Source organism: Sciurus vulgaris (genome assembly GCF_902686455.1).
Source record: "Sciurus vulgaris genome assembly, chromosome: 13".
Classification (NCBI taxonomy): Eukaryota; Metazoa; Chordata; class Mammalia; order Rodentia; family Sciuridae; genus Sciurus; species Sciurus vulgaris.
Window position 1 is genome coordinate 24,049,744 of NC_136474.1, and position 27,878 is coordinate 24,077,621.

The 27,878-nt window shown below is 46.6% G+C and overlaps 1 protein-coding gene across 1 annotated transcript; it reads right to left on the reverse strand.

Moving 5' to 3' along the window:
- Positions 1–4,267: 4,267 nt before the first annotated feature.
- On the reverse strand, positions 4,268–27,336 carry LOC306642823 (protein FAM240B-like). Its single transcript, XM_079108622.1, has 3 exons — positions 27,098–27,336; positions 12,406–12,550; positions 4,268–4,394 (listed from the first exon to the last, which is right to left on the reverse strand). Exons 2-3 carry the CDS (start codon positions 12,546–12,548, stop codon positions 4,301–4,303), a joined length of 237 nt encoding a protein of 78 aa, XP_078964748.1. The 5' UTR covers positions 12,549–12,550; positions 27,098–27,336; the 3' UTR covers positions 4,268–4,300.
- Between the last annotated feature and the right edge of the window lie 542 nt (positions 27,337–27,878).

Below are 27,878 nucleotides of genomic sequence, written 5' to 3' on the forward strand. Positions count from 1 at the left end.
GAAAATTTTTATACTCTTACTCCTTTCCTGAATTTTTGCCACAGATGTGTATTTTTGTCATCAGAAAAAGTCAAGCTATTTATTATTTTCAAAGAAAACTCATTATAGTCTTAGCTAACATAGGACTCTGTCACACAGGTCAGTCCTAAATCGTTCATAGAATCTGTATATTCAAGGACGTTACTACGCCAGCAACCGATAGGGAATCGCCCTGGGCTCCTCCTTCCTGAAGTCCCCTTCCTGTACTTGCATGGTCATCTGGGAGGCCTGGCTTGAAGCCTGCCTGCGCTTCAGGAGGGTTTCTGTCTCAGGTGTACCGGGGAGGTGGCCCACTCTTGTAAACACACCTCTGATTTACCTGGCCCACTTTGGGTTCTGCCCTCTCGTCTGTATGCCTGGCACAGGGAGTCTTTCCTACCCAGTGTCTCTCCTGTTCCTCCACATAGACGAGCTGTCTCCAGTAGCATGGCCACCAAGGGCCATGTGTCTCCTCCTCTGGGCACATGAGCACCCAAACCAGCCTGAGGGCTCGCACGCTGGTCTGGAAGTTGAGAACCCTTTTCAGTCTTGCTGTTAAATTGCTTTGTGAAAAGGAATGCTCTCTGCTCTGATTTCCTGTCAATGACACTGAGTAGTTTTTTATCTGTCCAGAAGACAAAAGGACCTTCCACTGCGGCTCTTTGTCAAGCAACCATCATGCCTCCATTTAAAATTCATGAAAGCTTTTCCGAGCGGTTGAGCTCACCTTTAGGTTGCTATGATTTTAAGCTTTGCCATTCTTCGGTCCGTGTTTCACGTGAAGTTATTATTAAAGGAAAAGTGCTAATTAATTTTGAAATAAAAAGCTGGAAGTTTCAAGGTGTTTATCTTGAGTCACAGCGTAAGGCAAAATGGCCCTCACGGGGTCCCCACAGCATAGTACTGAGACTGCACTCTCATTTGTACTTTTGCTAACTTGAAAGAATGGAGGGTCATGGGAAGTGGTATATTTTCCAAAGAAAGCTGTTTGGATGGTCAGAGTTCCAGCAAAGCCAATCCTGGCACCTGTAGAGTCCATTCTCCACACTGCTGCCAGGTTGGCTAAGTTACTAAGGTGAGTTCCTAGCAAGTCACTCTGCTTCTTACAAACCTCTGAGTGACTCTTGCCCATGCAAGCGAGTCCACACCCCTCACTGCAGCCCTGCAGATCCCTCCCCACTCAACCCAGCCTGCCTGCCCCTTGAGGGCACAGAAGCCATTTCTCACCTGTACATAGGTGACCCTTCTTCCAATGCCTGCCCTCATCCTCCCTGGGGGACCACCAGGCCTCCCTGAGGCTGCAACCCCAGAACCCTCACATTCCCTGCAAGGCCTGGCCATGTAGACTCAGAGCCAGTAGCTTGTCTTCACTAGATTCCATGGGAGAGCCAAGGCTAAGCACCTTGGCTGAGCACCAGGGTCTCCGGGGCATTTTGAGAAAAATACAATTTCTAATCCCCATCAGACCAACAGCATTAGAACCTTTCAGAGAGGTGCCCGGGAGTCCTATGAATTTAAAACAGTTTTGCAGGGGGTTTGGATAAATAGGCAGGTGTGGGTACTGCACGCCATGCAATTTCCCTGGGCTCAGGCTGGTGGTGGCCAGGAGGAGGCAGAGACAGGAGGGGAGGCTGAGAGCTCAGGCGCAGCACTGGGGGCTGTCTCTGGGCCAGGCTTTGCTCCGGGGAATTTACACCTGCTCTTGAGCAATAGGTGTCAACATGCCCATTGCTGCAGAAGAGGAATCCAAGGCTCAGGGGGTTGGGCACCATGTCCCAGAGACATTGGTAAGAAGTGGAGCTCTTTGGTTTTTGTACCAGGGATTGAACCCAGGGGTGCTTAACCTCTGAGCCACGTCCCCAGCCCTTTTTTATTTTTTATTTAGAGACAGGGTCTCACTGAGTTGCTTAGGGCCTCGCTAAATGGCTAAGGCTGGCTTTGAACTTGTGATCCTTCTGCCTCAGGCTCCCGAGCTGCTGGGATTACAGGTGTGTGCCCCAGGCCCCACAGTAGTAGAGCAGTTGCAGAACCAACCGGCTCTGCTCTCGATGGGCTCGTGTTCTTTGTCTACTTAACCCTCGTTAAGTCGGTATTGGTTAAAATAAATGAACACTATATTTTCAAATGCTGGGTGCCTCACTGCTCTCCGTTCAACCAACCCACAAGCCCCCTATGTTCTATGGCTCATGTCCTTGCTCTGTCATGGAGACCATGGAAACAGACCCAGACTTCCAAAACTGTGAGCTGAGATACATCTTTGCTCTGTTTCAGCTGATTTATTTTGTCACAGTGATGGCTGACTTACACACATGGTATGATTCTATTTGTGCATTTCCATAAAATTCTATGCACATGTGTTTGCATATTTGAAAATTGAGAAAAATTAACAATGCAAATGTAGTTCATTCCTCCACCTGCTGATGGCTCTTTGCTGTCCTGTGGGTGAGTCCAGATTCTCTAGCCTGGCTCCGGAGGTCCCTGTTCCCCTCTCCACTCTCTGCAGCTGAGCGCCTGCCTCTTTCTCTGTGTCACAGAAACACATTTCCCTGTGCTTCATCTCCCCAGGGGCCCCCAGCTCCCTGCCCCTCTGCTCCCCTTTGCTGACACACCTCCCGCTCCATTTTCCTGGGTGACTCTCGCCTGTATTTACTTGTGTGTATTTAGGGTGTATGGCGTGGTGTTTTGAGGTGCGTATCCTTAGTGAAGTGGTTATTATTATGGTCTAGGTCTGGCTTAAGCACCAGTTTCTTGGAGGGCTTCTGCTGGCACCAAGAAGTGTTTGGGTGTCCTGGTGTTTGTTCCTGTGGTTCTCTGTCCTTATTGATGTTCTGTTTTATTGTTAGCCTCCTTGTCCATACTTTGCTCGGCTTTTGCGGCAGGGGTCTAGAGCTTATCTGTTGTATGCAGATGAATAAGAGCCGAGATCAGGGGCTCAGGATCGAGCATCGTTCCCCAGATCTCACTGTGATGGGGGCGGTGGAATCCTGCTCCCACCCTTCTTGCTCCCTGTGGCTCTCAGCCATGATGAGGTCTCTGGTTTTCCAGAGCAGCAGGTCCTGACTGCACATGTCATCCGTGAGGACTGATGTGTCCTCCCCAGCACTGTGAAGCTATGTCCCCACCACCCCTCTGTCTCTCTGGCCCCTGTGTTCCTTGGAGACCCAGGCCTCCCTGCTCTATGCCCTCTGCTTCTGTCTTGCAGGAAGAGCTCCCGGGCAGAGGAGCGCTCTCCAGTGCCACTATAGAAGGCCACAACCTGGGACCCACCAGGAGGCTAATGTGGGATGGCTTCAACTTTCAGAATGTGTCTGGGGCAGCTAATGCTGACACTTGCTGTACCATGAGAAAACTGGCCAAGGCAGGTGTGCGAGGCCAGGGCAGGCAACGTCAGGGAGAATGCCCAGGGCAGGGACCCACTGTTTACTTACTACTGCTCTGCTTTCACCCCTCCCTCCTCCCTCCCTCCCTTCCTTTCTCTCCCCCACCCTCCCTCCCTCCACCCCTGCCCCACACTGGAGAATGAACTCACTGTTTAACCACTGAGTTGCATCTCTATCCCTGCCCTTTTATATTTTGAGACAGTCTTGGTAATTTGCTTAGACTGGTCTTGAACTCATGATCCTCTGGCCTCAGCCTCCTGAGCTGCTGGGATCACAGGTGTACACCCCTGCACCTGGCTTCCTACATGTTTTCAATTAAACATGTTTATGAAAAACCAAACCCAGATTCACAGGAAGAGAAAAAAATTGAGTTCACTGTCAAACCATCCTGTTCAATTTTTAACATAATGATAGCTTTATTTCTGCAGGCAATTGCATCTCTGTATACATAAATGGGGGAAAGATAGCAGAGGGCCTTATTGTTGTGTTTTGTTTTGTTTTTGACTTTTCCATTCCAGGAGCTCTGGGGAAGCCCAGTTTCAATTGAGATATTTACCTTCTGGAGGTTGAGAGGAAACATTCAGATTTCAGAAGGCGAAGAGGATGGGGAGCTTGTGTATGCTATATGGATCTTTGAAACCTGGGGGCTGCTAATTCCAAGAGCTTTTTATATTAAACTGAGCTTGTGATCCCATTTGCGGTTACCCTGTCCTCTGTGCATAGAGGACTGAGCAGGATAGTGACTCCCACTAGCACTCAGGGTGGGGGGTTTCCCACGTAAATCCCTTCACAGGTGGGTGAGCAAATCGAGCACCTGCTCAGCATGACCTGGGTGTTAGCTTTATCTCCTAGAAAGGCCCTTGGTATCCCGCTATCTTTGAAGCTGGGGAGGCAGGAAGTCCTCAGTGCACAGAGTCAGCCAGCTTCTCCTTCTCATCTGGACTGTCCAGCACCCTCAGCCTCTTCTCCAGCCTCTGCTTCCATTCTTCCCGGAGCCTGGGGAGGGGACACAGCACAGGAGGTTGTCAGCACACTTGTCTCCAAAGCTGCCATCCCTGAAAAGCGTTTTCTTTTTCATCTCTGAAGTATTTATAAAAAGAAGCCCAGGGATTTTATAGGAATAAAGGAAAGGAATAGAAAAATGGGTGAAGACTGTGAAGAGGTAGTTTCCCCCACATTAATCTTTCCCAAATTGGTATTAGACTTCATGCAATTCCTATCAAAGTCCAAGGCAGGCATTTCTGTAGCGACTGACAAGCTGGTTGCCAATTGTGTCTGGAAAGCTGTGTGCTTATAGTCCCAGCTTCTGGAGGCTGAGGCTGGATGATCACTTGAACCCAGGATCTTGAGGTCAACCTGGGCCTCAATAATATAGCAAGACCTCATCTTAAAAAAACAAATCCAGCAAAAAATACCCCTATAATAATTTATATTGTCTTAATACTTAATATAAGTTAATACAAATTAATCTTAATAGTTAATTTATATTGTCTCAAAATCACTACCTGATCACTAGTTGATTAATATAAACCTGGGATCATTATATGTGACCTTGGCAAAGGAACAGGCAGGAAGGTGTTGGCACAGAAAAGAGTCCAGAAATACACACTAATGTGGTTAATTAATTTGTGGCAAGGGGCAGAGACAACTAAATGGAGGAAGGATAGTATTTTAAAAAAATGGGTGCATCAACATAGTTAAACATCTATGTTAAAATAAATGGACTTTGAATCTGCTGTGGTGGGAATACTTTTCCCACACTCCCCCCAAAGCATGTATTGAAATCCTAACCAGCAAGGTGATGGTGTTAAATTTTACTCCATTATGGACTTGGAAGAAAATGGAAAGTATCTGGAGGTGCAGGGGTTTAGGTAATAAAACCAGCTTAATACAGAGAAATCCAAATGTATAAAAAAGAACAAAGAAAAATTAGATGTGTGTTAATTTTCCACTCTTGTGAATAACTCTCAAATGAATGCAATGCTTAATACTCTTTCCATCTCCCAGTCTACTTTCCCGAGAGAGATTCCCCAGGTGAAACATCATAACTTAGAGGAGATAAATATTTTGAAGGCTCTAGGCACCAAATTGGCTCCAGGAAAACTTATTTAAGACTCTGCTCAATTATGGGCCCAGGAAAGAATGGAAAGAATTTGGAGTCAGTCTGCTGTTTAGTGCTGCTCGTAACTGAAGCACATTAGCAACCAAGGACTGGAGTTGAAGTGTGGACAGAATGAGGGATGCGGGGGAAAGTCACAGGACATCAGCTATCATCTTTCTCCACGTTAACTTAGAACAGAAGTCAATGACATTTCAATAGGCCTTGCCTGCTTGAAGAGGGGACAGAGGTCCTAGAACTGCTGTTCCCAGAGGGGGAAGATGGCATGAGAAAAATGTGTCGAGCTTCTAGAACCTTCTCTTCTGATGTCCACCTATTAGTGATTTTTATAATTATATTTCTTCACTGGGTTGTGAACTAGTCATTCCGTGTTGTAATTTGTAATCAGCTTCTCCAATCGGGAGAATGTCCAGCTTTACAAAAGCTCCCTGGTACCCATCTCTGAAAGGCCCTGTAACAAAGTTCTCTTCTACCTACGTTGACTTTGTCACCTGGGCTCTTCCACCCCTAACCAACAAAGTTTGCTGCAGGGGTGGCATGGAACTTGATGGACTTCTTAACAATGTGGGTTCATTCATTCACAAAAGGAGCTTGGCGGTGGCCATGAAGACTGGGTACTCAGAAGTGGCCTAGGCTGACTGGGGCCTGCGCTACCTGGGCAGCTGCTGGAGCTCTATTGCAGATATGCCTGTGTCTGCCTCCCAGGAAGATGCCAAGGCCAAACTTCCTGCAGGCTGCCCCCGGGTGGTGACCCAGCACTGCTGAGCACAGCCATTCCAGCAGCAGCAGAACTTCTTTCCCAGGTGACGTTGGCTCAAGGTCCCCCCATCAGTGTGTACAAAATTTACGAGGCCTGTCCTGCTGTCCACCCAAGCCCCCTTCCTCCCCTTCCTCGGGCATGGAGGTCAGGCCTGCATCACAGTCTGAAGACTCTTGCCCCCTTCTCAGGTTTCCCCTGAGGGATGTGCTGGAGCTGGCTTATGATACACAGTCTGTGAGGGCTAATTTTTAATTAGTAGATTTTTGAGTTATTAAATGCAGACACTATTAAAAGTAAATTATAGAAGCTTATAGTTAATTAAATTGTATCAAAACAAGAAGTGATAAATATACAGAATTCACCACTTCCTATTTTATCATGTCTCACAGACCTCTGTGCTCTGCTGGGGTCAAGGTCTACTGCCTCTATGTGATGCGGGCCCTGTGTGACGGGGAGCCGTAGCCAAGAGTCACCTCAGAACTCATCGGCATGGACAGCACTGGCAGCCTGAGTAGACTATGGCAGGAACATTCACAACATGCAAATCAGCAAACACTGTTAAACACAAGATTTGGTTTACTTTGTTCACTGCCAAACAAAGAACTGTCCCTCTGGTCAAATTTAGACAGTCGCTTGTTTTTGTAAATAAAGTTTTATTGGAATAGGGCCCTATTTGTTTGTTTACCTATTTTGTTGACAAATGGCCATAGTTGCTTTCTCGGTACAATGGCAGAGTTGAGTCATTGCTGCACAGACTGTATGACTTATTAAACCAAAAATATTTACTACTTGGTCCTTTTGAAAAAGTATTTGCTGACCCCCTGATCTACATTTAAGAGAGTCATTGAGGAAATTTTAATAATGCAGATTAAAGTTAGAAGCATGTCATGTCTATAGCTAACATTTTGGAATTCAAAAAAATTGACGAAAGTGCTCTTTTAGAATTAAAAAAAGTTGATTATGATCAATGACGTGAACTTTGCTGAGCTGGATAGTAATCAGACACTTATTTGTTGTCTGATTTTGTCAGTCTTAGTTGAATTGCATGTTTGGCTATAGATAAAAGAGGGTGGCAAAAACTCATAAAAGCAGGCTGGGAGAATCAGTTGGCTACCTAAAATTTCCAATAAAGAACATATTGTGTTTTCCTATTATGTGTAAGTGTGTGCTATAGGGCCTTTGTACCAGTGAGACCTATAGCAGACTTGGGCGTTTATTTACCTGTGTGCGTTCCCCAGAACCAGCTGTTAAGCACTGATCAGCACACCTCCACCTCTTCCTGCTTTTCTTCCATAGGTGCTTCCCCCAGTAACTCTCATGCACACCTCATCTCGCCTTGCCTCTGCTTCTTAGAGGATCTGAATCAACACATTTGGTCTGAGGCATTTGTTCTAGGACACGGCTTAGGAATCTGGGATTCAGAACACATTTATTCACTTTTTATAGCAGCCCTGCCACTATTTATTGCCGAATAGTGAAGGATTCAGGGTCCCCATCTTCCCCAGTGACCTTTAAATTCCGGTTTATGAATATTTAGACTGATTGTGGCTCCTTTTTGGTCAATATCTTTCATCACTGTGTTGCTTCTGCTTAATTTTGGGTTCTCAGTAAACTGGTGAATATAAATGGAGCTTTTACTTTGCAATGGGGTCGGTCATTGTGAGGAAGACAATGCTTAAAAATTAGCGTATAGATTCAGACACGTGAGAGGAGTGAGAAAACAGGCATTAATGCTCAAGAGGAACGTTTTTACCTTCAGCATAGAAATGACTCATTTTTCAAATTGGGGCCAAACAATGTTTATTATTTCATGTTCTGTATTCTTCCGAGTTGTTCAGGAGTTGTAGTTCCTGTCTAGGAACACAGATTCTCTTGAGAAGTATGGGCCTTACCTAGAAAGCAGGTGATGCTTTTGAACCTCTTAAACCATAATTATAGTGTCCTTATTGGGAGCCAGTAAGGATCAGTTGGGCCTGCAATTATACTTTTCCATCATTTGCCAGCATTAAACATCTGTGTTATTTGGGGCCCCCTAAGAAGCAGATTTAGGGGAAAGACCTGGGGAAAACACAGTGGGAGGGACCAGAAGTGGGTAGGAAGGGCCACTGGTCTGACGTCTGTGGAAGAGGGACAGAGAAGAAATGACGGGTGGGAAGAGCCACGCAGCACAGCCCGCTTCAGAGAGAGCTCGGCTGGGCTGATGGGGCATCTCTGAGTAAACCTTGTCCCTCAGAGGAGCCCTGTCATGCAGGACTTGTGTGGAAAGGTCACCCTGCCATGCCTGGCAGCTGCCTGGGGCAGCTTGGCTACCATGATAGATGTGGAAAGGCGGCAGCTAGAGGATCAGTCAACTGATCCCCAAAGGAGCGCTGAGCGGGGCCCTGACCGTGGCCGCCATATGTAGAGACGAGTAATAGAAAGAGCGATCCCTGCCCTGGAGGAATGTATGACTGACAGATTCTCCATCTCCTATATCAGCTCTCGTTACGCCAACCTTCTCTTCTGTGCTTTGGTTTAATATGAAATGTTAGATGGGATTCTGCTCCTCTTCCTGCATTCCAGTAGGGAACAGGTCTTTAGAGTTGTTTTCCATGGTGTGGGGATTGGGGTCTAAGCTTGGTTTCTTTGTGACTTGCTGCTCACTGCCCCAGTCTCTGTTCGCGGGGCAGATCTCAGTCAGCTGACACAGGCTGAAAAGCTTCCACATGCTCTTCTGAGCAACTCAGTTTACCAACCACGCTTTCTATTCTTGGTTTAAATGACAAATTTATCTAATAAACATCCTCTCTGATTATCCTTTGTAGACTCTTTTTTTTTTTTTTCTTTTGGTAGTGGGGTTTGAACCCAGGGGCCTTTAGCTGCTGAGCCATAGCCCAGGACTTGTTTATATTTTATTTAGAGACACAGTCTCACTGAGTTGCTTAGGGCCTTGCTAAGTTGCTGAAGCTAGCTTTGAACTTGTGATTCTCCTGCCTCAGCCTCCTAGGATCATGGGCATGTGCCACCATGCAAGGCTCCCAGGCTAACTCTTGTGAAAAGTGTGAAATTGTGGTTCACCTGGATGGCTCATTGAGAGCAGGATATTCTGTTGCTAGCGGCCACAAGCATCCTGATGGATAGAGCTGATGGGCAGGCATCAGAGCGATGGGAGCGAGTGGGCTCTGGACAGGCCTGAAGCCCTCTCCCCTTTGCAATCTCACCAGATTTGATGTCTGTCCAACACTAAGTTCCTCTAAATTCTGAAGAGGTACTTTAAAGACCTCACTGTTTGCATTAAACATCACTTTTTCACCAAATCGCTGTACAGTTTCTCAGTTACAGCTATAGGCTGGTCACTTAGATTTAGATGTTGACAGATTTATCATCTAAACAGATGCTTTTAAAAATAAATGAATGAAATGAAAGAAAGTTAGACTGGAAGGATAGCTGTAGGGCCGGCTCACCCCAGGCAAACCAGGAGGTATGATTGGTGCAGAATCCACGCCATGCTTGACTGTTGTCACTCTGTCCCAGGGGGTTGTTTACAAGAGCCCCCAACTTCTCCAGGGGAACGACATATCCACTGTGTTATTGGACTGGAAGGAACAAGGGGTGGTGTTGGACCGGGGTTTGGCTTCCCTTGTCCTGCCAGTACACACCAGGGGACGATCGCTCTGTTAGGACAGTGTTTCAAACTGTTCACTCAGATCGGTGAGGGTTTAAACAAATGTTCTGCCTTTCTGGTTTCGGTTTCAAAATATCTAGACTCTTCTTGGGTGATCTGGCAGCAAGTAGGTTTTCATTTGTTGGCTTCCAGATGAAAAAGGCTTCAGGTTATCTCCTTTTTTTAAATTTTTTTTTTATTTACAGTTGATAAAAGTGTAGCTCTGGACAGTGGGCTTGAGAATGGGTGAACAGACCACAGAAAAGTCCTCTCCCAGCTCCTCACGACCCTCCTGTCCTGAGCAAGGCAGAAGCGACATCCATGTCTCTAAACATCCATTTTGGAGAGATGACAATGAAGTGTCTTGCGATGACACATGTCGAAGGAAGAGAACATGACCCCACACTTTGGAAGGGGTCCTTTCTGGGCATATGGGTGCCTGGGGAAATAATGCATTTGCTCTATGGACCACTGGCCATTGGTGGCCTTTTAAACAAATTTCTCCTAAATACCCAATGCCACAGTCTCGTTAGAGCAACTGGGGAAAATATGAGCATGCATGTCCCTCCAGTCCACCTTTCTGCCATCTAATAATAGCCTCTTATAATATCTAAGCACATTTTCTTCTAATCGTTATCTTATACAAGCATATTACATGTGTTTACACACACATGCACACACACAATCGCTATCCCTAGAAAAGTCAAATCATATCACAAAATTTGCCTTTAATCCATCTCTGCACGGCTTCTGGAAAGGAAGTTACCGTACAGGGCTCAGTGTGGGGTCCGGCTTCCAGAGCACCAGTGGTCCAGGACTAGGGGAGGAAGGTGTCCTCTCTCCCTGGCTGCTCTGGAGTGAGACCGTCAGGGGAGTGCCTGATTTTACCTGGGTATGGAGAGAGGCTCCTCTCTGGGCTTAAAAAGTATTTTTAAAACTTGATGTTGACATCCAGGTGCAGTGGAATGCTCCTATAATCCCAGTGGCTCAGGAGGCTGAGGCAGAAGGACCTCAAGTTCAAAACCAGCCTCAGTAACTTAGGGAGGTCCTAAGCAACTCAGTGAGAGCTTGTCTCAAAAATCCAAAATAAATAAATACATAACAAGGGCTGGGGATGTGGCTCTATGGTTAAGCACCCCTGGGTTCAAATCCCAGTACAAAAAAATAAAATAAAATAAATAGTTTAAGCCATCAGAACTGTGCCTATTGTTAGCTCAGCCCACACTGGACAGACACAGGAAACAGGAGCCTGCTGTCCAGCAAGTCATGCACCGACCATCCCCCTGGCTAGCGGGCTGTTCCCACCCGATAGGGCTGCTCCGGGTCACTGCACACCCGTGGCAGGTGCTGGCGTTCGATTATAACCACACACACACAGGACGCGCGTTCCCCACACCTGTGAATGCGCCCCCTGGTCAGGCACCTTTTTGCCTAGAGCGTGAACGTCTGCCTGCCAATGGGGACGGCCATGTTCCCCTTCTTCCCTGTCTTCCGCTCTTCCCATCCCGCTGGGGGCTCTTCCTGTGAAGCTGGTTTTGCGCGCACACACTCAACGAACCCCAACACTTCGTGTGACCTCACGTGCTGGGGACTGTAACAGTGAAGTGGAGAGGAAGAGCTATTTTTTTGGTTCATGGAGATACAGAAGACAGGACTTCTTTTGTTTGTGATTTAAAAAGGCGTTTCCACCTCTGTGAGCCATTGGCTCTTAACAGGGACCCCTCCGGCCTCCAGGGAACCTCTGATCGTGGGATGGGAGTGGAACACTCCAGGGCAGGCTGTGCTGAGCACCTTACAAAGCACAAGACAGCCCTGCACAGCCGAGAGTCATCTGGCCCTACGTGTCAGTAGTGCCACAAACCCTGTGGCAAACGGAGTGCAGACACACTTGAGAAATTCTGGTGTGGATGTGGCAAGACTGAGTGCGCAGCTGTGCCAACCTTGGCTTCTAGTTTCTGTGTGATGTGTGTTTGGCATCTTAAGAAGCCTGCTGGCTGGGGCAGGGCTGCCCCTCCCAGGACTGGCCTTCTCCAAGGTGGGAGAAGGTTCAGCCAATCTCCAGACCAACCTTTGCTGAGACTCCTCACCCAGCTGGAACACACCTGGCAGGACTTGCCCTGCCCTACAGCAGCCTGGAGCCGGGACCAGCCGCAGCCATGCCATAGCCCGAGGCCCACTGGAATCATTAGAAGGCGCCAACTGGGTATGCACCTGTCCCACGGACCCCAGCAGGCTCTGGCCTAGACTCCCACTAGTTCCTGCCTTCTGCCACTTGACCCAAGCCCGGATATGTGGAGAGCCCTCTCTGGGACCTGCTTCCTTCCAAGCTGCTCTCTTCCTCTTGCACTGCGCAGACGGTGGCATGCCCTCCTCTGCCCATCCTTAGACAGCAGATGATAAAGCTACTTCAGGCCCTGCTCTTCACGTCTGGCGAGTCTCTGGGGAAGTCTACTGACCAATGGTAATGGAGAAACAGTCCACCTACTTTCTCAGGGCGCTCCTTCCCTGGCGGTCCTCCTCCAGCTCTCGGTAGCAAGTCTGTTTGCTGATTTCTTTTTCCCAGAAGCTCTTGAGCTCGTGGCAGGTTTCACAGCAGAAGACTTCCCGGCGGATGTACTGATTGTTCATCCCTGAAGGACAAGAGGCACAGTGAGGCCCAGCCCTCTCAGTAAAGCTGCTTTAATTTTGGGTGAGTCTGAAGCCAGTTGCTGCCTGATGCTTTTTCCTGTAAGTGTAGACACACCACACGCTCACATTTGAATCTGTTTTCTCGGCTGCAGATGAGGATGACGACAGTTACATCAGAGAATGTTGGGAACATGTTTTTGAAATGAACAGAAATAAAAAGGATGTCTGGTAGCCCTTTCAGACTGGTTCTGTAACTGCCTGCCCCTTCAAGCAATTTTGCAATTCTTTAAATTATGGAAAAATTATAATAATGTAAATGATTCTCTGGACATAGAAATTCAAATAAATTTTGTCCAGTGGGATGCAAATGATAACACCTATGGATATCAATCCATTTTTCATCTGCTTGTAAATTCATTTGAGGATTCCCGATTGCCTACATTTGTGTGTTCTTTGAATTTCCCTTTGAATATCAGTTGAATATTTTCTCACTATTTATAAGTAAAATAAAATCTTTGGCATGCATTCATTCTATATCTGTATGAGAGTCATGATTTAAACTTTCTTAAAATATCTTTACCATATATTTTATAGTTTGTGTGTGGGTGTGTACATGTGTGTATAAAATGAATAATCAAAAACTCTGGCCAGGCACCGTGGCACTTGTCTGTAGTCCCAGTGATTCAGGAGGCTGAGGCAGGAGGATCACAAGTTTAAGGCCAATATCAGCAATTTAGCAAGGCCCTAAGCAACTCAGCAAGACCCTGTCTCAAAATAACAATAAAAAAGGGCTGGGGATGTGGCTCAGTGGTAGAGTACCCATGGGTTCAATCTTCAATAACAAAAGCAAAAACAAAAATAAAAGCACACACAAAAACCAAACACAAAGCAGAGCAAAGGCAGGCACTCAGTAAATGTTATATTTTTTCCATTGTTCTTCATACAATGACAATGACCTCTACCGTTTATTGAGTATTTACCTGCACTTTTACTTACGCCCGATAAGCATTTTACACACACTGTTTATTTGCTCCTTGCTGCAACCCTGTGAAATGGAGGAGTCTCCACTCATGTCAGATGAGGACACTGAGGAGACCCTGCCCACGGCCTCACCACTTAACATGGGTGTGCTGGGTGGACCTGAGCCTGGGTCTGCTCATCTACCCAGAGCCTGCTCCTTGCTCTTCAGATCCTCGGCACTAGGAGCGGCCACCATCTTTGCAAATGGCTACATCCTCAGCCAGCTTGCTGGGCCTATGTGTGAATCTCAGAGAATGCCATGCTTCAGGGTGTTTGTGCCCGAAGGGGCAAATTTTCTGGACCATAGGGGCTTCATCAGGCAGGCAGATGTGAAGCACAGCAAAACAGATCTCTCCTTGCCTGTTGCCTGCACCTGCTCAGAGCCCCAGTCTGGCTGCAGATTGGAAAGGGGCCTCGTCCCTCCTCCCCTGCTACCAAGTCCAGTGATTCCACACCAGCCAGGTGTCCCTGGCTCAGTCCACAGGACTGGGTTTGGAGAGGAGTTTTAAATGGACTTCAGAGAAAAAATAAATAAATTATTATTTGATATTTACAGTACATAACATTTCTACTACCATTATGTTATATTTCTAATAGGATCTGATGCCACTGTCAGAGGGACAGTGAAACCTTCTCCATGGAAACGTCCTGAGATAGGAGGAATCTTGGAAGGGAAAGCTGCCGCTCTATCAATTCTATAAGATTTTAAAAGCCCACGTTTCATACTCTTCCTCCTGGGCCTGTCTTCTAATCGTCTGGTAGTTTCTGTGGCCAGAGCCAGGAGCATGTGGGTGGATGTGGGGATGCGGGAAGGAGACTGTGGGGGATGGGGAGAGCACACTTCTCAGGTGCCCCCACTGGCTGCGTTCTGGGTAACTCCCACCTGTAATGCAGTCACATGACAGCCATTCTTTATTGCCCCTGCCTTTTCTTCCCCTCCATTTTTTACTTTTTTAAAAAATAGATATTTCTAGCAGCTCAATTCACAATAGCTAGACTATTGAACCAACCTAGATGCCCTTCAACAGATGAATGGATAAAGAAAATGTGGTGCCTGTACACAAAGGAATATTACTCAGCCTTAAAGAAGAATGAAATTATGGCATTTGCAGGTAAATGGATGGAGTAGGAGGACATCATGCTAAGTGAAATAGGCCAATCCCAAAAAAACCAAAGGCCAAATGATTTCTCTGAAAAGTGGATGATATACATAACTGGGTGGGGGGAGGGAAGAATGGAGGAAGGATGGATTGTGTAGAGTTAAATGAAGGGTGGGGAGGGGGCTGGGGAAGGAAAGATAATAGAATGAGACAAACATCACTACCCTATGTACATGTATGATTACACAAACGATGTGACTCTGCTTTGTGTACAACCAGGCAAATGACAGTTGTACCCCATTTGTGTACAGTGAATCAAAAAATTAAAAAATAAATAAAATAAAGGTATTGTGCCCATCTACAACTAAAATATATTTAAAAATGCATTCTATTGTCATGTATAGCTAACAAGAACAAATAAAAATAGGTACTTAATTACTAGGGGGTTTTTCTTAATCAGTGCTTTATAATCATACGTGGTAATAGAAATCATCATGCCACATTTGTACATGCACATAATGCAATTTGATCCTTTATAATTTTATTTTTTATTTAAAAGGTAAAAACTAATTTTTTTTTTTTTTTTTTTTTTGGTATCAGGTATTGAACCCAGAGGCACTGAACTGCCGAGCCATATCCTCAACCTTTTTTATATTTTTATTTAGAGACAGGGTCTCACTGCATTGCTTTGGGCCTCACTAAATTCCCTAGGCTGGCTTTGAACTGGCTATCCTCCTGCTCAGCCTCCAAGCCCTGGCAGGTGCCTCCATGCCCACCCCAAACTGTATTTAATTGACAAGTGAAATTGTCGGTACTTCCCATCTACAACATGATATTCTGAAACACTCGCACATTCTGGAGTGGCTAAAACTATTGAACAAATGCCTCACGTTGCACAAGAGGAGGCTGATTCTCAGAGGCAATTATTGCCACTGCCAAGGTCACAGGGCTGGAGAAGCGCAGAGCTGGTCCTGTCACCAGCGGGTGGAGATGTCCCTGAAGAGCATGGCTTGAATCTGCTGCCCCTCCCTCACGCACTCAGAGGTCTTTCCTGTGACTGACAGAGGTCTTTGTGATAGGGAGCCCAAGTTTCCTGGAGAGACTTATTTTGATATTTTTCATATGAAATGCCTCGAATCATTTGGTAGGGCTTCCGTATTCTTAACTAACTTAATCCCTTTCTAAATTATTGTTTTCAAAAAAGACCTGGCTGGAGAGGACAATGGCTCCTTTGGAGGCCTCTCAGCTACTCAGGGGAGGTCAGAGAGGGATTGGTCAGGGAAGAGCTCCATTCAGGGCCCTGGACTGTCTTTCCTGGCAGGGACCAAGCCCTGGAACCTCTCTGAACTTGACCTGTCTCTGCCCGACCACAGACACGCTCCTGTCTCCTGGGGGCCATATCTGTCACTTCTCTCCCAGGATAAAGGATCCAGTGCAAGGAGTTCTAACAGATTCCTAGTGACTGGGATCCGAAGGAAAGCTGTTCATGAAAATAAAGCAGCCTTTACATTTTCCCAGAACTAAGGTGGGGTGAAATTGTACATGCCGCCCTTCTGCAGTGACTGGATTCCCTGGTACGGGTGGTTGGCGCTGCGGGGGGTCTAAGTCCTCTCATTTTGTTGAGGCTGCAATGACAGGAGAGAAAGCAAGGCACACTTTGATGGGGAGGAGCTTGTTAAACGTGCACCTTGCGAACACCCCTCACCGACAGGTAGGACGAAAGCGCTCCTAGCATCTCAAGCACGTAGCAAGTATCTGGCACTCAGAAAGGACAGTTCAGCCAAATAGGTCCTCATGGAAATGTCTTCCTTTTCTCAATATTTAGAATTAGCATTTTAAATGGAAGAGCATCAAGGAGAAGAGAAAAGAGGCCCGGGCAGGAGCCCAGGCCTCAGATGCAGTCCTCACAGGTCATCCTGTCTGTTCGCGGGAAGGTGGGTTCTGCGTTTGGAGGAGGCTTTATTCCAGCACCCCCGCGGTTGCAGAATCGTGAGTTGAAAGCAGAGTGGTGTCCCCAAACCCAGGCAGTAAATGAAACCAGAATGACCAAAGGAGGCCAGGCAGTGAGCTATGAGGGGCAGCATGCTGGGCTTGTTTCCTGGTCTCTTCGGGGAGAAGGCAGTTGGGGAAGGGACAGAGGACTCTGTTTTCATGAGGAACTGAGTGCAGTGGCCATGACCTTTGGGAAGACATAGGAAGGAGTCCTGAACTCCAATGCCCTCAGGGCCCAGGCTAACCTGAGCCCCAGGGAGTCCTGGGCACTGCGCTGTGGTCTCAACAGGAGCCCCACATGGTGCCTGTGCCGGCGGGAGAAGGTGCAGGCTGAGGGCTGCCTCCAGCTCCTCTCGGGGCACACACTGCTGGCAGCTCTGGCCTTTGTGACTTGCTGCCTAGCTCCCAGCAGCCGCCTCTCCTTCTCTGCACCTGAGCAGACTGGGAAAATCCACTGGACTCCGCCAGACGCTGTTGGAAATGGCATTTTTCCCCAGGCCTCCCCTGGCCCCTAGGGGACATGCAGGCCTGGCTGCCCTCCCCGCCTTCCTGCATGCCTCCCAGACCTGCAGGCTGCACCCTGGTAGCCAGAGGGGTGAGGGAACTGAGAAGGGACAGAGGACTTTGTCACCACTGTGGCGTTGAGTAAGCGAGCCCTTTGCTCACTCGGGGCCCCAGTTTTATTACCCATGAAATGGAGACTATACAGGAAAGGGCCTCAGACACGACCTGCCATCTGTCCCTCTGCCCCAGGGCTGCATGCTGGTCACCAGGAGCTGGGGTCTATTGCCCGCCCCTGGACAATGCTGTCCATGGAGCATGGACAATGCTGCCTTGGGCACTACCTCGTCGAACTCCCATGGTCTTCCGATTACGCATGATGGCAAGCACTCGCTTCTTACTGACTCAGCCGGTATTTAAGGTTTATTTATCTCTGTTGCTGGGCTGTTAGAATCAGAGAGCCTGAGGTTATGGGGATGAGTGCTTTCCCAAATTGTCCAAGGTCCAGCATTGGCAAGGACAGAGACACCTTTGGCAAAGCTCTCGGTGATGCGACTGGCCCTCCTAGGATTTAGGATACTGTATTTGTGGGCTCTTTGTGGTCAGGCCTTGAGGCACAGTCACCGAGGGCTGCTGAACATATGGAAGAAGTGACTGTATTGCTCAAATTGATAGTTGCTCTCTGCTAATAATGGGGCTCAATCCTCCTGTGGTATTGCAGCCCAGCTGCTTGTTTTGCTGGGAAATTTGAACTTCAGGACTATGACACATTCTTTAAGAGGAAATACGTTTTGATTCAGAAACACTATGCATTTCTCCCTCCCATTTACATCTGCTGTTTGCATTTATGAGCAGCACAGTAGTGGCTGATATCTGCTGCTTTGGACCCTCAAGAAATGGACTTGATAGACATTTTAGGAAAATATCAAAATAAGGCAGGAAAGTGGAATAAAGGGTGTCCAGTTTCCCTGGGGATATTGATGGAAAATCTGAACTCTGATAATTGCTTTCTCTGCACCCACTCCTGATCCAGGAGGAGAAAATCAACTCTGCACCATAGGCATGCAGTGCTGCCCCATGCTGGGCTCACGGGAGCACTGAAAGGCATTGCTTTCTCCAGTTGCTGTCTGCAGGAGCCAGAAAAAGGGAAAGCAGCTGTGATCTCCTGTTGGTTGGATCAGTAGGGTTTTTATAGTCACAGAAATAAGAAATGCTGAAGAATGTAGACATGTTAACCGGTCAGGAACCTGACTCCCCCTGGGCCACTGTGGAAGAATTGCAAGATTAAGCTCCTCTTTTGTTTTTTTTTTTTTTTTTTTTTTACATGAGGAACATTTTAAACTCAGGTGTCTCCATTCTGTTCTTGTGTGATTGATTTTTTTAATAAACCCAACTTCAGATCTTTACATTCACCCCCTCTAAGTTTCAATTTGTGACTTTCGGATCCTGTGGTGTCTGTGAATGGGAGGGAAGTTTTATGTTTGTCATGATAAGAACCAAATAAACGAGATCCAGGGTCCTAACGCTAGTGTTCCTCACCATGGAGCACCGAGGCCAGTCCCTTCACATGGGGCTCGTGCCTCTGCAGGTGCCAGGGCCTCCCTGACACTCCATTTCCTCTAGGGGGGCTTTTTCACACCTGGTGGCAATATGTTTAGGTCAGAATTTGCTGGGTTCAGTTGCTAAGAGGCTACAATTGACAGTGGCCTTGAGACCACAGGGCTTCATTCCCTTCCCACCTCCAGGCTCCAGGCTCCAGGGAGTAAATGTCTTCCTCCTCTTTCTTCCTTCGCCTGCACCCATGGAAGTGGCGGTGTGATGTGGAAGTGCCTCTCAGTTTAGCAACTTGCAAAAACACATGTTTACTCCTCCCCTCCAACTTTAGTCAGGCTCTTTGCATTTAAATCTTGAGTCTTGCTCCACAGTTTTCCAATTAGTATAATTAATATCCTTCAAAGTCACTCAGATTGTGCAAACAGTATATTAGGTCTTATGAAGAGGCTCAAGGGAAATAAAACTACCTGGAACCATGTGAGTTTTGGATAGCTGTATTTTTCAACTAAAAGATCTATAAAGAAAACATGCTTTTACTGAACACGTGTCCATCATAATTCAGTCCCATGGTTTCCTCTGGGGCTTGCCTGACTTGATTATGGGGCGTCATAGTTGGGATCCGGAACATCTGCCAAAGGCTCATAATGCTAAGGCTGATTCAGCCACGTTCAGAGGTGGGGCTTCTGGTACGTCATTTGGTCAGAAGGGCTTTGACCTCGTCAATTAATCCATGCATCCATGGATTCATGACTGAATGAACTCTTAGTGGGTGTTGGGAATGGCAGGAAGTGGGCACTAGTGGATCCCTGGGGACCTGCCCGGGGGCACTGTATCTCAACCCCACCTCTTTCTCCCTTTCTCCGCTTGCTCAGAGCCATGATAGGAGCAGATCTTCTCCGCCAGACTCCTCCTCCTTGGTGTGCCATCTGACCGCGCACTGAAACCTCTGAAGCTGTGAGTCAAAATCAATCTTTCCTTCTCAGGCATTTTGTCACAGTGACGAAAAGCTGTCCATCACAGGGTGACCCTAGGTCATGAAGGAGGAACACCAACAGGTATTAGGGAAGTCACTATGACTTTGGGGTCTTACGACCTTGGGAAAATGACTGAACCTTTCCAAAGCTTAACTCCTTTATATGAAAAATGCATTGTTCTGAGAATTAAATGAGGAAATGTAGCATGCCAACACTTAACATAACCCCTGGCTCATAGTATATGCTCTACATCATCTCTATTCCTATTAGCAACCTGCACTGAGTGAAATTCCAAGTGTTGTCTCATTTACTTTTCAATATACTGCGATAGGTTTATTATGCCTGTATTTGGGGACATGAAAGGGAGCCTGAGAGGTTAAGTGATGTCCCAGGCATCTTGCCCATACCTGCTCATTTCACAGTGCCCAGTCTGCCAGTCCTGCCTGAGTTACATCACACAGAAGTGCCTGACAGTAAAAGTCAAGTCAAGCTTTGCAATTGCTAGATTGTTCTTGAAAATGATCTCATTTAATGATATCAATAGCTCCGGAAGTGGGTCTTATGACTCCCAGTTAGCAGACAAAAAGCCAGGCACAGAAAGTGCAAATGCTTGTCCCCATCATGGAACCAGTCAACACTGGGCTGTCTGAACCTGTGCCATCTGATGCCCACATGCCTGTCATCACCGCCTGGGTTTGAGCCACTTTCCTCACTCATTTAGGGGAAAGTTCAAGGACTGATGAGTGTCTGTCACTGCAGATTATAAATATCCTAAGATGCTCTGTGAGAGTGCTGCTGGACCCCTCCAGGTCCCGAGAGTCTCTGCTCCTGGTCAGGATCCCTGCTCCTGTGGAGCAGAAGGGATGAGGCTGGTCAGAGCAGCATGGGTGCAGCTGGGTGCTCTGGTCAGAAGCTGAGTTTCTTCAGACTGTAACAAGGGCCGACGCTGCATGAACATGGATGATGACGGAGTGGTACCGAGGTTGGATTTCTTCAAGTTGACCCCTGTGCTGTGATTATATGGGAGTGACCTTGTCCTTGGTGAGAAGACACTGGAATGTTTAGAGGGGACTGAGGTGCCACCACGTGTCGACTGGATCTCAAATGGTTCAGCAAAAATACGTAGGTGGACAAAGCAGCTGCCAAAGCCATCAGGCCACCATAGGCACACCTGGGCTTGTGCTGTGTGGAGTTCTTGGAATTATTCTTGTAACTGTCTGTAATCTTAAAATTATTTCCAAATAAATGTTAAGACAATCAAAATTACTTTTATCTCCTTATAAGAGAAAGAACCCTGTGGTTTTCTGACTTCCTGGCCGACCTCTCAGCAGAACCCGGGTCTGTCTCTACACCGCCGAGAGGCTTGGCCTTACAGCCCTGGGACTGAGCTTTGCTAAGAATGAAAGGATTAAAGGATGGGTGGGGGCTTTGCCAAAGGCCAGAGAGCCAAGATGGAGCCGCCACCTGAGTCACACGGCTTGGTCACACTCCGAAGACCAAGTCCAAATGGGTAGAAATGATGGAGATAAATAAATGAAAGATGCTCTCATAATTCCAATGAGTCGATGTAGAAGGAAGGAGGGGCGAGACCCTGGAGCAGCCCAGAGTCTGCGCAGCAGACTTCATCCACCAAAGAGGAACCGGGGCTGGAGCAGGCATCTGCGGGCCTCAGGCCAGGACCTTCTTCTGCACCCACCTGCCTCCCCCGGAGACTGGGATGACTTGGTGACTAGGGGAAATGGTGATGTTCCAGTGCAGAAACAGAGCCCACCTCAACCCGGAGGTCAGGGGTGCATCACCTACAGTACGTACCACCGCATCATGTGCCCCTGATCCCACATGGTGCCACATAGAGATGTGTAGCCGCTGTGTTGCATGTCCCTGAACTCCAGAAAGCTCAGTTCTTCCTGAGAAAATTAGTCAAGCTCAAAGTCGGGTACCTTCTATGAAATACCTGAGCACCCCTTACTAAAGGGTCAAGGCTGGGGCTGGGGTGTAGCTCAGTGGCAGAGCGCTTACCTCAGGTGCACGGGGGCCTGGGCTCCATCCTACACAGAATAAATAAAATGAAATAAAATAGAATAAAATAAAATAAGATTAAATAAACAAAACAAAATACCATAGTCCAGGTTGCGAAAGATAAGGAGAGACTGCAGATCTCTCACAGACCAGAGAGCAGGAGACCTGAGGTACCCCTTGCCTGTGCACTGTGGTAAGTGCATGTGCTTTTCTGGATTGAATCTGAGGACACTGTAAAGTGGGCAAAGTGGGGAATCTGAACGAAGTCCACAGTGCATTTCGTTGCACCAGGGTTAATTTCATGGTTATGATAGATGTGCACATTAGAGAAAGCTGGGTGATAGATGTATGGGCACAATCTGTGCTGTCTTTATAACTTTCCCTAAATCTGAAATTATTTCTAAATAAAAAGTAAAAAAAAAAAAAAAAAAGCTATACCAAGCACATGCATCTTCCTGACACCACTGACAGGTGTGAATTTTGGGCTGTTCTCCAGCTAAGGAATGTTTTCAATGCACACAAAGATCCTGTGTCTTAGAGCCAGTGGTCCCGTGGAGCCCAGCCCTACCTGTCAGGGAAAGCGCCCTGGACTAGGAATTAGGAGACTCCTACCTCCCGTCTGGCCAAGGTACTTGAATTGAACCTCCATTTCCACATCTGTCAAATGGAACAATACATTCACAGTACAATACAGTTAGTTCACAGGTCTAATCAGCTTTCAGTTGAAAAGGCTACTCTGGGTAATGTCGAGCACCCCACAAAGTACATGCTTAATAAAATCTTTTTTTTTTTAAATATTTATACTGTTGATTATCCACATAGCACAGGCCACAAACTCAGAAGCCTAAGGGTTCTATGGCAAATTCTAGAATGTGTGGCTCTTTCTAAAAGAGACACTGCCTCTCAGCTCCCAAAGAATGTTTCTAGCAGAGTGTGGTCCCAGCATGACCCCATATTCAAGTTTTTCAAAAGAGGATAAAAATCCTGATTTTTTTAAAAAGTATAATCTCCTTATTTTAAAATGTTGCTAATGAATTTAAGATATTTTAAAGCCTTGTGAAGAACATCAATCAGAACTCTCTGCTGGCCTAACAGGGCTTTGTGTGTTCAAAAAAAAGATGTCTCTGGGTTTGCCTGTCCTCACCGAACCAGAGAGCTGACTGTCTGGAACACTGTCTCCTTGATCCCCCTGTTGTCCTACTGAGTGAGAATGGCCATGGGTGGAGGCCCACAGTTCCAGCCCCAGCCAGCTGGGGTTACGGGCTCAATACAGTGAGGCCCTCAGAAACTCAGGAGGCCCAGAGGAGGCCCCAGGAGGAGGCTGCCAGGGGAGGGGCAGTGAGGGGCAGTGAGCTGGCCAGGAGAGGGGCACTCTGCCTGTCCGGGTGACTGACCCAGGACCAGATGACTGACAAGAGCTAAGAGCCTGGCAACCAGGAGCATGTGCTTCTTGTTCCTCTGAGTATTTCAGGGCTGCCCCTCCCTTCATTTTCTTCGTGTTGTGATGGTGCTTGGGTTTGAGGATGTGTGCGAAAGTTACCACATCCCATAATTTATTCACTGTTTCATCACAAAATCTCCAGAACTAAAACAAACAAACAAATAAAAAGATCCGAAACAACAACAAAAATAACTCCAGAATAATTTGGTCAAAGGATTAGAACGTTCTACACTATTAGCAAAGATGTTCCTTCCAGATTGTATTTGAAAAAAAGGTAAATAATGCCCATGGTAAAATGTGTACACAATACTGAAGGATATGAAATAAAAAGCTTTCCTCCACATTGCCGCCAGCAGCACTTCCCAATGACGTCCACTGTGAACAATGCCGTGTCCATATTTCCATTTTAATGAAAGCCTACGAGTGCGTACTTATGTGTATATATAAACATATGTATTCTGTTCTTGTAAGCAGGGCCAAGCTGCATGCGCTGATCCAGATTTTGCTTTATTCTGGGAAAACATTTTCCTACAGTGCACATTGTTGTTTGTGGCTACGCTCTAATCCCCTCACAGACATGCCAGGCTCTGTCTAATCATTCCCACGCTGATGGGCATACAGTTACTGCTGGGGAATTAAATGACGCCTTCAGAGAGAATCATGTCTGGTCACACACTCAGGTCTGAAGCATCGGGTCCTAGGAGGATCATCATGGGGCAGGAAAGACCAGGTTGCCCCCGGATCTGCCTTGTAGTGGAAAGACAGCACAGATGAAGGTCACATGCTGAAGAGGGTGGACCTGAACCTGTCACTCAAGGGAGACCCTGGACAGCTGTGGTTGCTTGGAACATATTTGTCAAATTAATAAACAAATGAATCATGACGTGCTTATAAAGAGGCCGTTGAGACGTGTCTCAATTCAATTCTGCCTCAGCCATGAAAACCCTTCATCTGAACAGATAAATTTCAACTTTAACCAGTTTTATTGCATTCTTATGCTAGTAGGAACCACACAGAGTTTGGGGTATGTAAAAAGAAATGCTCAAAGTTCTAACAGCAGATGGGTGTTCTACCTGGCTAACTGTAATTTCTATTTCTCCTATTTTCTTTGAATGGTATTTGGTGTGTAGTTACCCTATGATTATTAATGTGCAGCTGTTTCTTAAGTACAGGTTTAAATGCTTTTTATTTTATGGGTTTTATTCACTTTGCTTGGAAGGTTTCTTTTTTTTTAGATGTTGGGAGAACTTTGGTTTCGAGTCCTGGTCTGTGGATTGAGGTTCATCCACGTCCCTCTGGCTCTGACAGTCAGGAAATCACTAAATTCAAGGGAATAGTCAGTATTTTCTCAATTAGTGGGGCTGCGGGTTTTGCTTTCTTCACTTGGAGATGAGGGTATCTGGTTGCCTTGTATATATGTGAAGGGCAAATATCAATAATTAGAAAGACTGCTGGGGATAAAAGAATCTATTTCTTTGCATCCCCTACAGCAAAAGTAGTTTTTGCTAGTTTCTATCTCCTGGGAGAATTAGTCCTATTTGCAGTAAATCATTACCAGTTTGGAAAAGTCTTTATTCCAATGGTGATTTACTTTACTGATTAAATTACACTTGAAGACTACTAGAATTCAGTCTTAAATAAATTTTAAACGACTATCCATTTAGCCAAATAACATTTATTGAAACTTAACTTTGTGTGGCTCAAACATTTTTATCTATGTAATGAGGGGCTATGGAATTGACAGTTGTATATACCAAAACAAAAGTGAATTCTACCATTCAATTTTCCAAGTCCCAGGTTACTCAGCTGACAGGAGCCCCAAGTTAAAAGTTAATGCTTCTGAGCACCAGCTTCTTCAGAGACTCCCATGGTCTGGCACCTACAATGAAGGTTTCTTGGGACTTAGTTTTCATCAATCAGCATGGTATATTCCTTATTTTGGTTAATCTCAGAACCTTCCTCACTGAGATGGACACTGATTTCTGATACTTCCACATTTTTCAACTTGAAATTCATGCATCACTGACATTTAGAAAAAGATGGAAACAATCAAAGATGGAAAAAAAAATCTTTTGGCTCATTTAAGTCATTCCCCACTGGTTACAGGTAGGAGAAAATGAGTTCCACCAAAGATCACACGTATAAGGGGCCATGTCCACTTCAATGTCTATCCCCAAACTGAGATGTTCTCACACCAGACACGCACGAGCTCAACACACCTTACCTTAAAGGTGAACTTGCAGGTGACCAATCTGCTGGGTGCAGAGGAGGGCAAGCGTCCAAGCCCCAGTCCTGCCTCCTCAGCTCGGGTTTGGGAAGGCCACAGCTCAGTCCTGAGGTCTCATGGCTGCAGCTCTTTATATATAGACTGGGAGGAGTTACAGAAATCCCTTAGCCTTCCAAGGTCATTTGTATCAAATTAGTAGCAGAATCAGACAATATCTTTCCACGGACATTGTAGCCTTTTCGAGTGGTGAAAGATGGTTCTAAACAAATTCTATCTCCTGCTACTCCACCCCCCAGGGTGAGGAGCTTCTGTTCTGGCAGGTCTCATGATGCTATGACTTGGCCTGAACCAGGAGAGATGGCTTAGAGCATGGGCTGGATTATCCAGGTGCCCTATTGCTCAGTGATTCCTGAAAACTATCCTCGGCCCCTTGGTGTATAAAGGGGACTGGAATGGTGGGATGAGTCACCCTTGGGTGTAACGTTACAGGAAGACTTAGAGGCATCTTTTACTTGGGATCCATTCATCCTTGAATAGAAGCTGGTGATGACACATCATGGACTGCTAAGTTCTCTGCCCGTTGGAGCAGGAATTGACCCCCAGTGTTTTCCAATAAAATGCATCCAAGTGGGATTGACTTCTCATTTTAGAGTGGCTCTTATCTCATTAGGGAGGAGCACGTGTTGTCCTCAGGAAAACATTTAGAAGCCAGTGCCTCCCACGAGGGGCTCCCCATTCAGGCTGCAAGGCTTGGGGTGCTTGGGAGGGCAGCTTTCAAGGGGTTTCAGAAACAGGGATCCCATTTTGGCATAAATGTCCTCTACCTCCAAGCTCACCGCAGTCCCATGGAGCAGGTGTGGCCTGGAGTTCCTCGGAGGACCATCACAGAGCTGCTGGCTCAGAACCACATGACCATGATCTGCCAAAAGGACTCCCAGGCTTCACATGGATTTGGTGAAACTGGCTTCTGATGGTGGGATTAGAGTCTTCTCTTCATTGACCAAAAGCAAATTTGGTGGCAAAATTTGAACCTATTATAAATCATATCACTGTCTTCATCCAAGTGTGGAAAATTAAATGTGGCTTAAAGTGGAACCACCAAAGACAAAGGCTGCCTGTCCCTGTGTTGTGCTGAGCCATGGGATTATATCAGTTCAGCCCAGACCTGGGCCGCTCTGGACAGCAGCCCAAGTAGATTTTTTTAGAAGTTTTTATCTCACATTCCTTTTTTATTTGATAAATATTTTATTTGAGAAGCATTTGACCTTTACAGGAAACTTCGAAGAATATTAGATAATTCCCATGAATCCCATGATCCCTACTACTGAACATCCTTTATTATTACTGTCTTACTGCAAGATAGATATTTAGAAAAGTGTATGTAGAGGTTCCCTTATTATTTCTCCAGTCTGAAATGCGGATGAACCTGGTTCATGGTTGTGTAATATTTATTTGTACAATAGCATTTTCTAAGGAAGCAAATACTGGGATGAAATCATCAGGACACTTGTGGCTGCATTTACAGGGGTGGGTAGGGAGTACACATGCGTTCATACCCATGTGCTGGGATGGGGCTGGGGCGCTCCTGCACCCAGTTAGCAGAGGCCTGTTATTGGCTCCAGAGACCAAGGAAACAGGGAGGCTCCTCCCTGCCCTGCAGTAGAAAAACTGATTTGTTCTAAATCCAGCACATGCCATGGAATCAGTATGGCTCCACTAACCGTTGATTCCATGTGCTGAAGCACAAATAGCTTGATGTTTGTAGATGTTTTAACCAGTTTTTCTACTGCTGTGACCAAAAGACTGATCAGAACAATTTTGGAGAAGGAAAAATTTATGTTGGGCTCACAGTTCCAGAAGACTCTGTCCATAGACAGCAGGCTCCATTCCTCTGGGCTCCAGGTGAGGCTGAATGTCATGGAGGAAGAGCGTGGTGGAGGGAAGTGGCTCACATGATGATCAGAAAGCAGAGAGAGAGGGTGTCATTCTCCAGATATAAAATATACACCCAAAGGCATACCCTGCAAGGACCCATCTCCTCCAGCCACACCCCACCTGCCTTCAGTTACCACTCAGTTAATACGCACCAGGGGATGATTCACTGATTAGGTTAAGGCTCTCATAAAGATTAACTTCTTTAAAAAAGAAAGGAAGCTGACCAGTACTCATGGTCACTATGGGAAATGAACCAGGTCGCAGTCTCTCAAACCTGTCGCGAAGGGTCCACCCTTGGGGTGCATCTGGACCCGAGAAAGTTGAGAAAGTCGTGGACAAAATCTTGTCAAGAGATGGCACTTAGTCAGGAGTGTGTCCTGAAGGGACGGTGAGATGTGGATCCTGAAAATGGGTAAGAATGATGACCAACAAGGGTCAGGAATCAGAAGGGCCGTGTGCCTTCCGGGAAAATCTCACGGAAGCAGGGAACCAAATCATGACTTCCCTGCATCTGGAAGAAGAGCTTTGGTAGGTGAGAGGTGCTGGGAGGAGAAGGGGTTCTGGGGT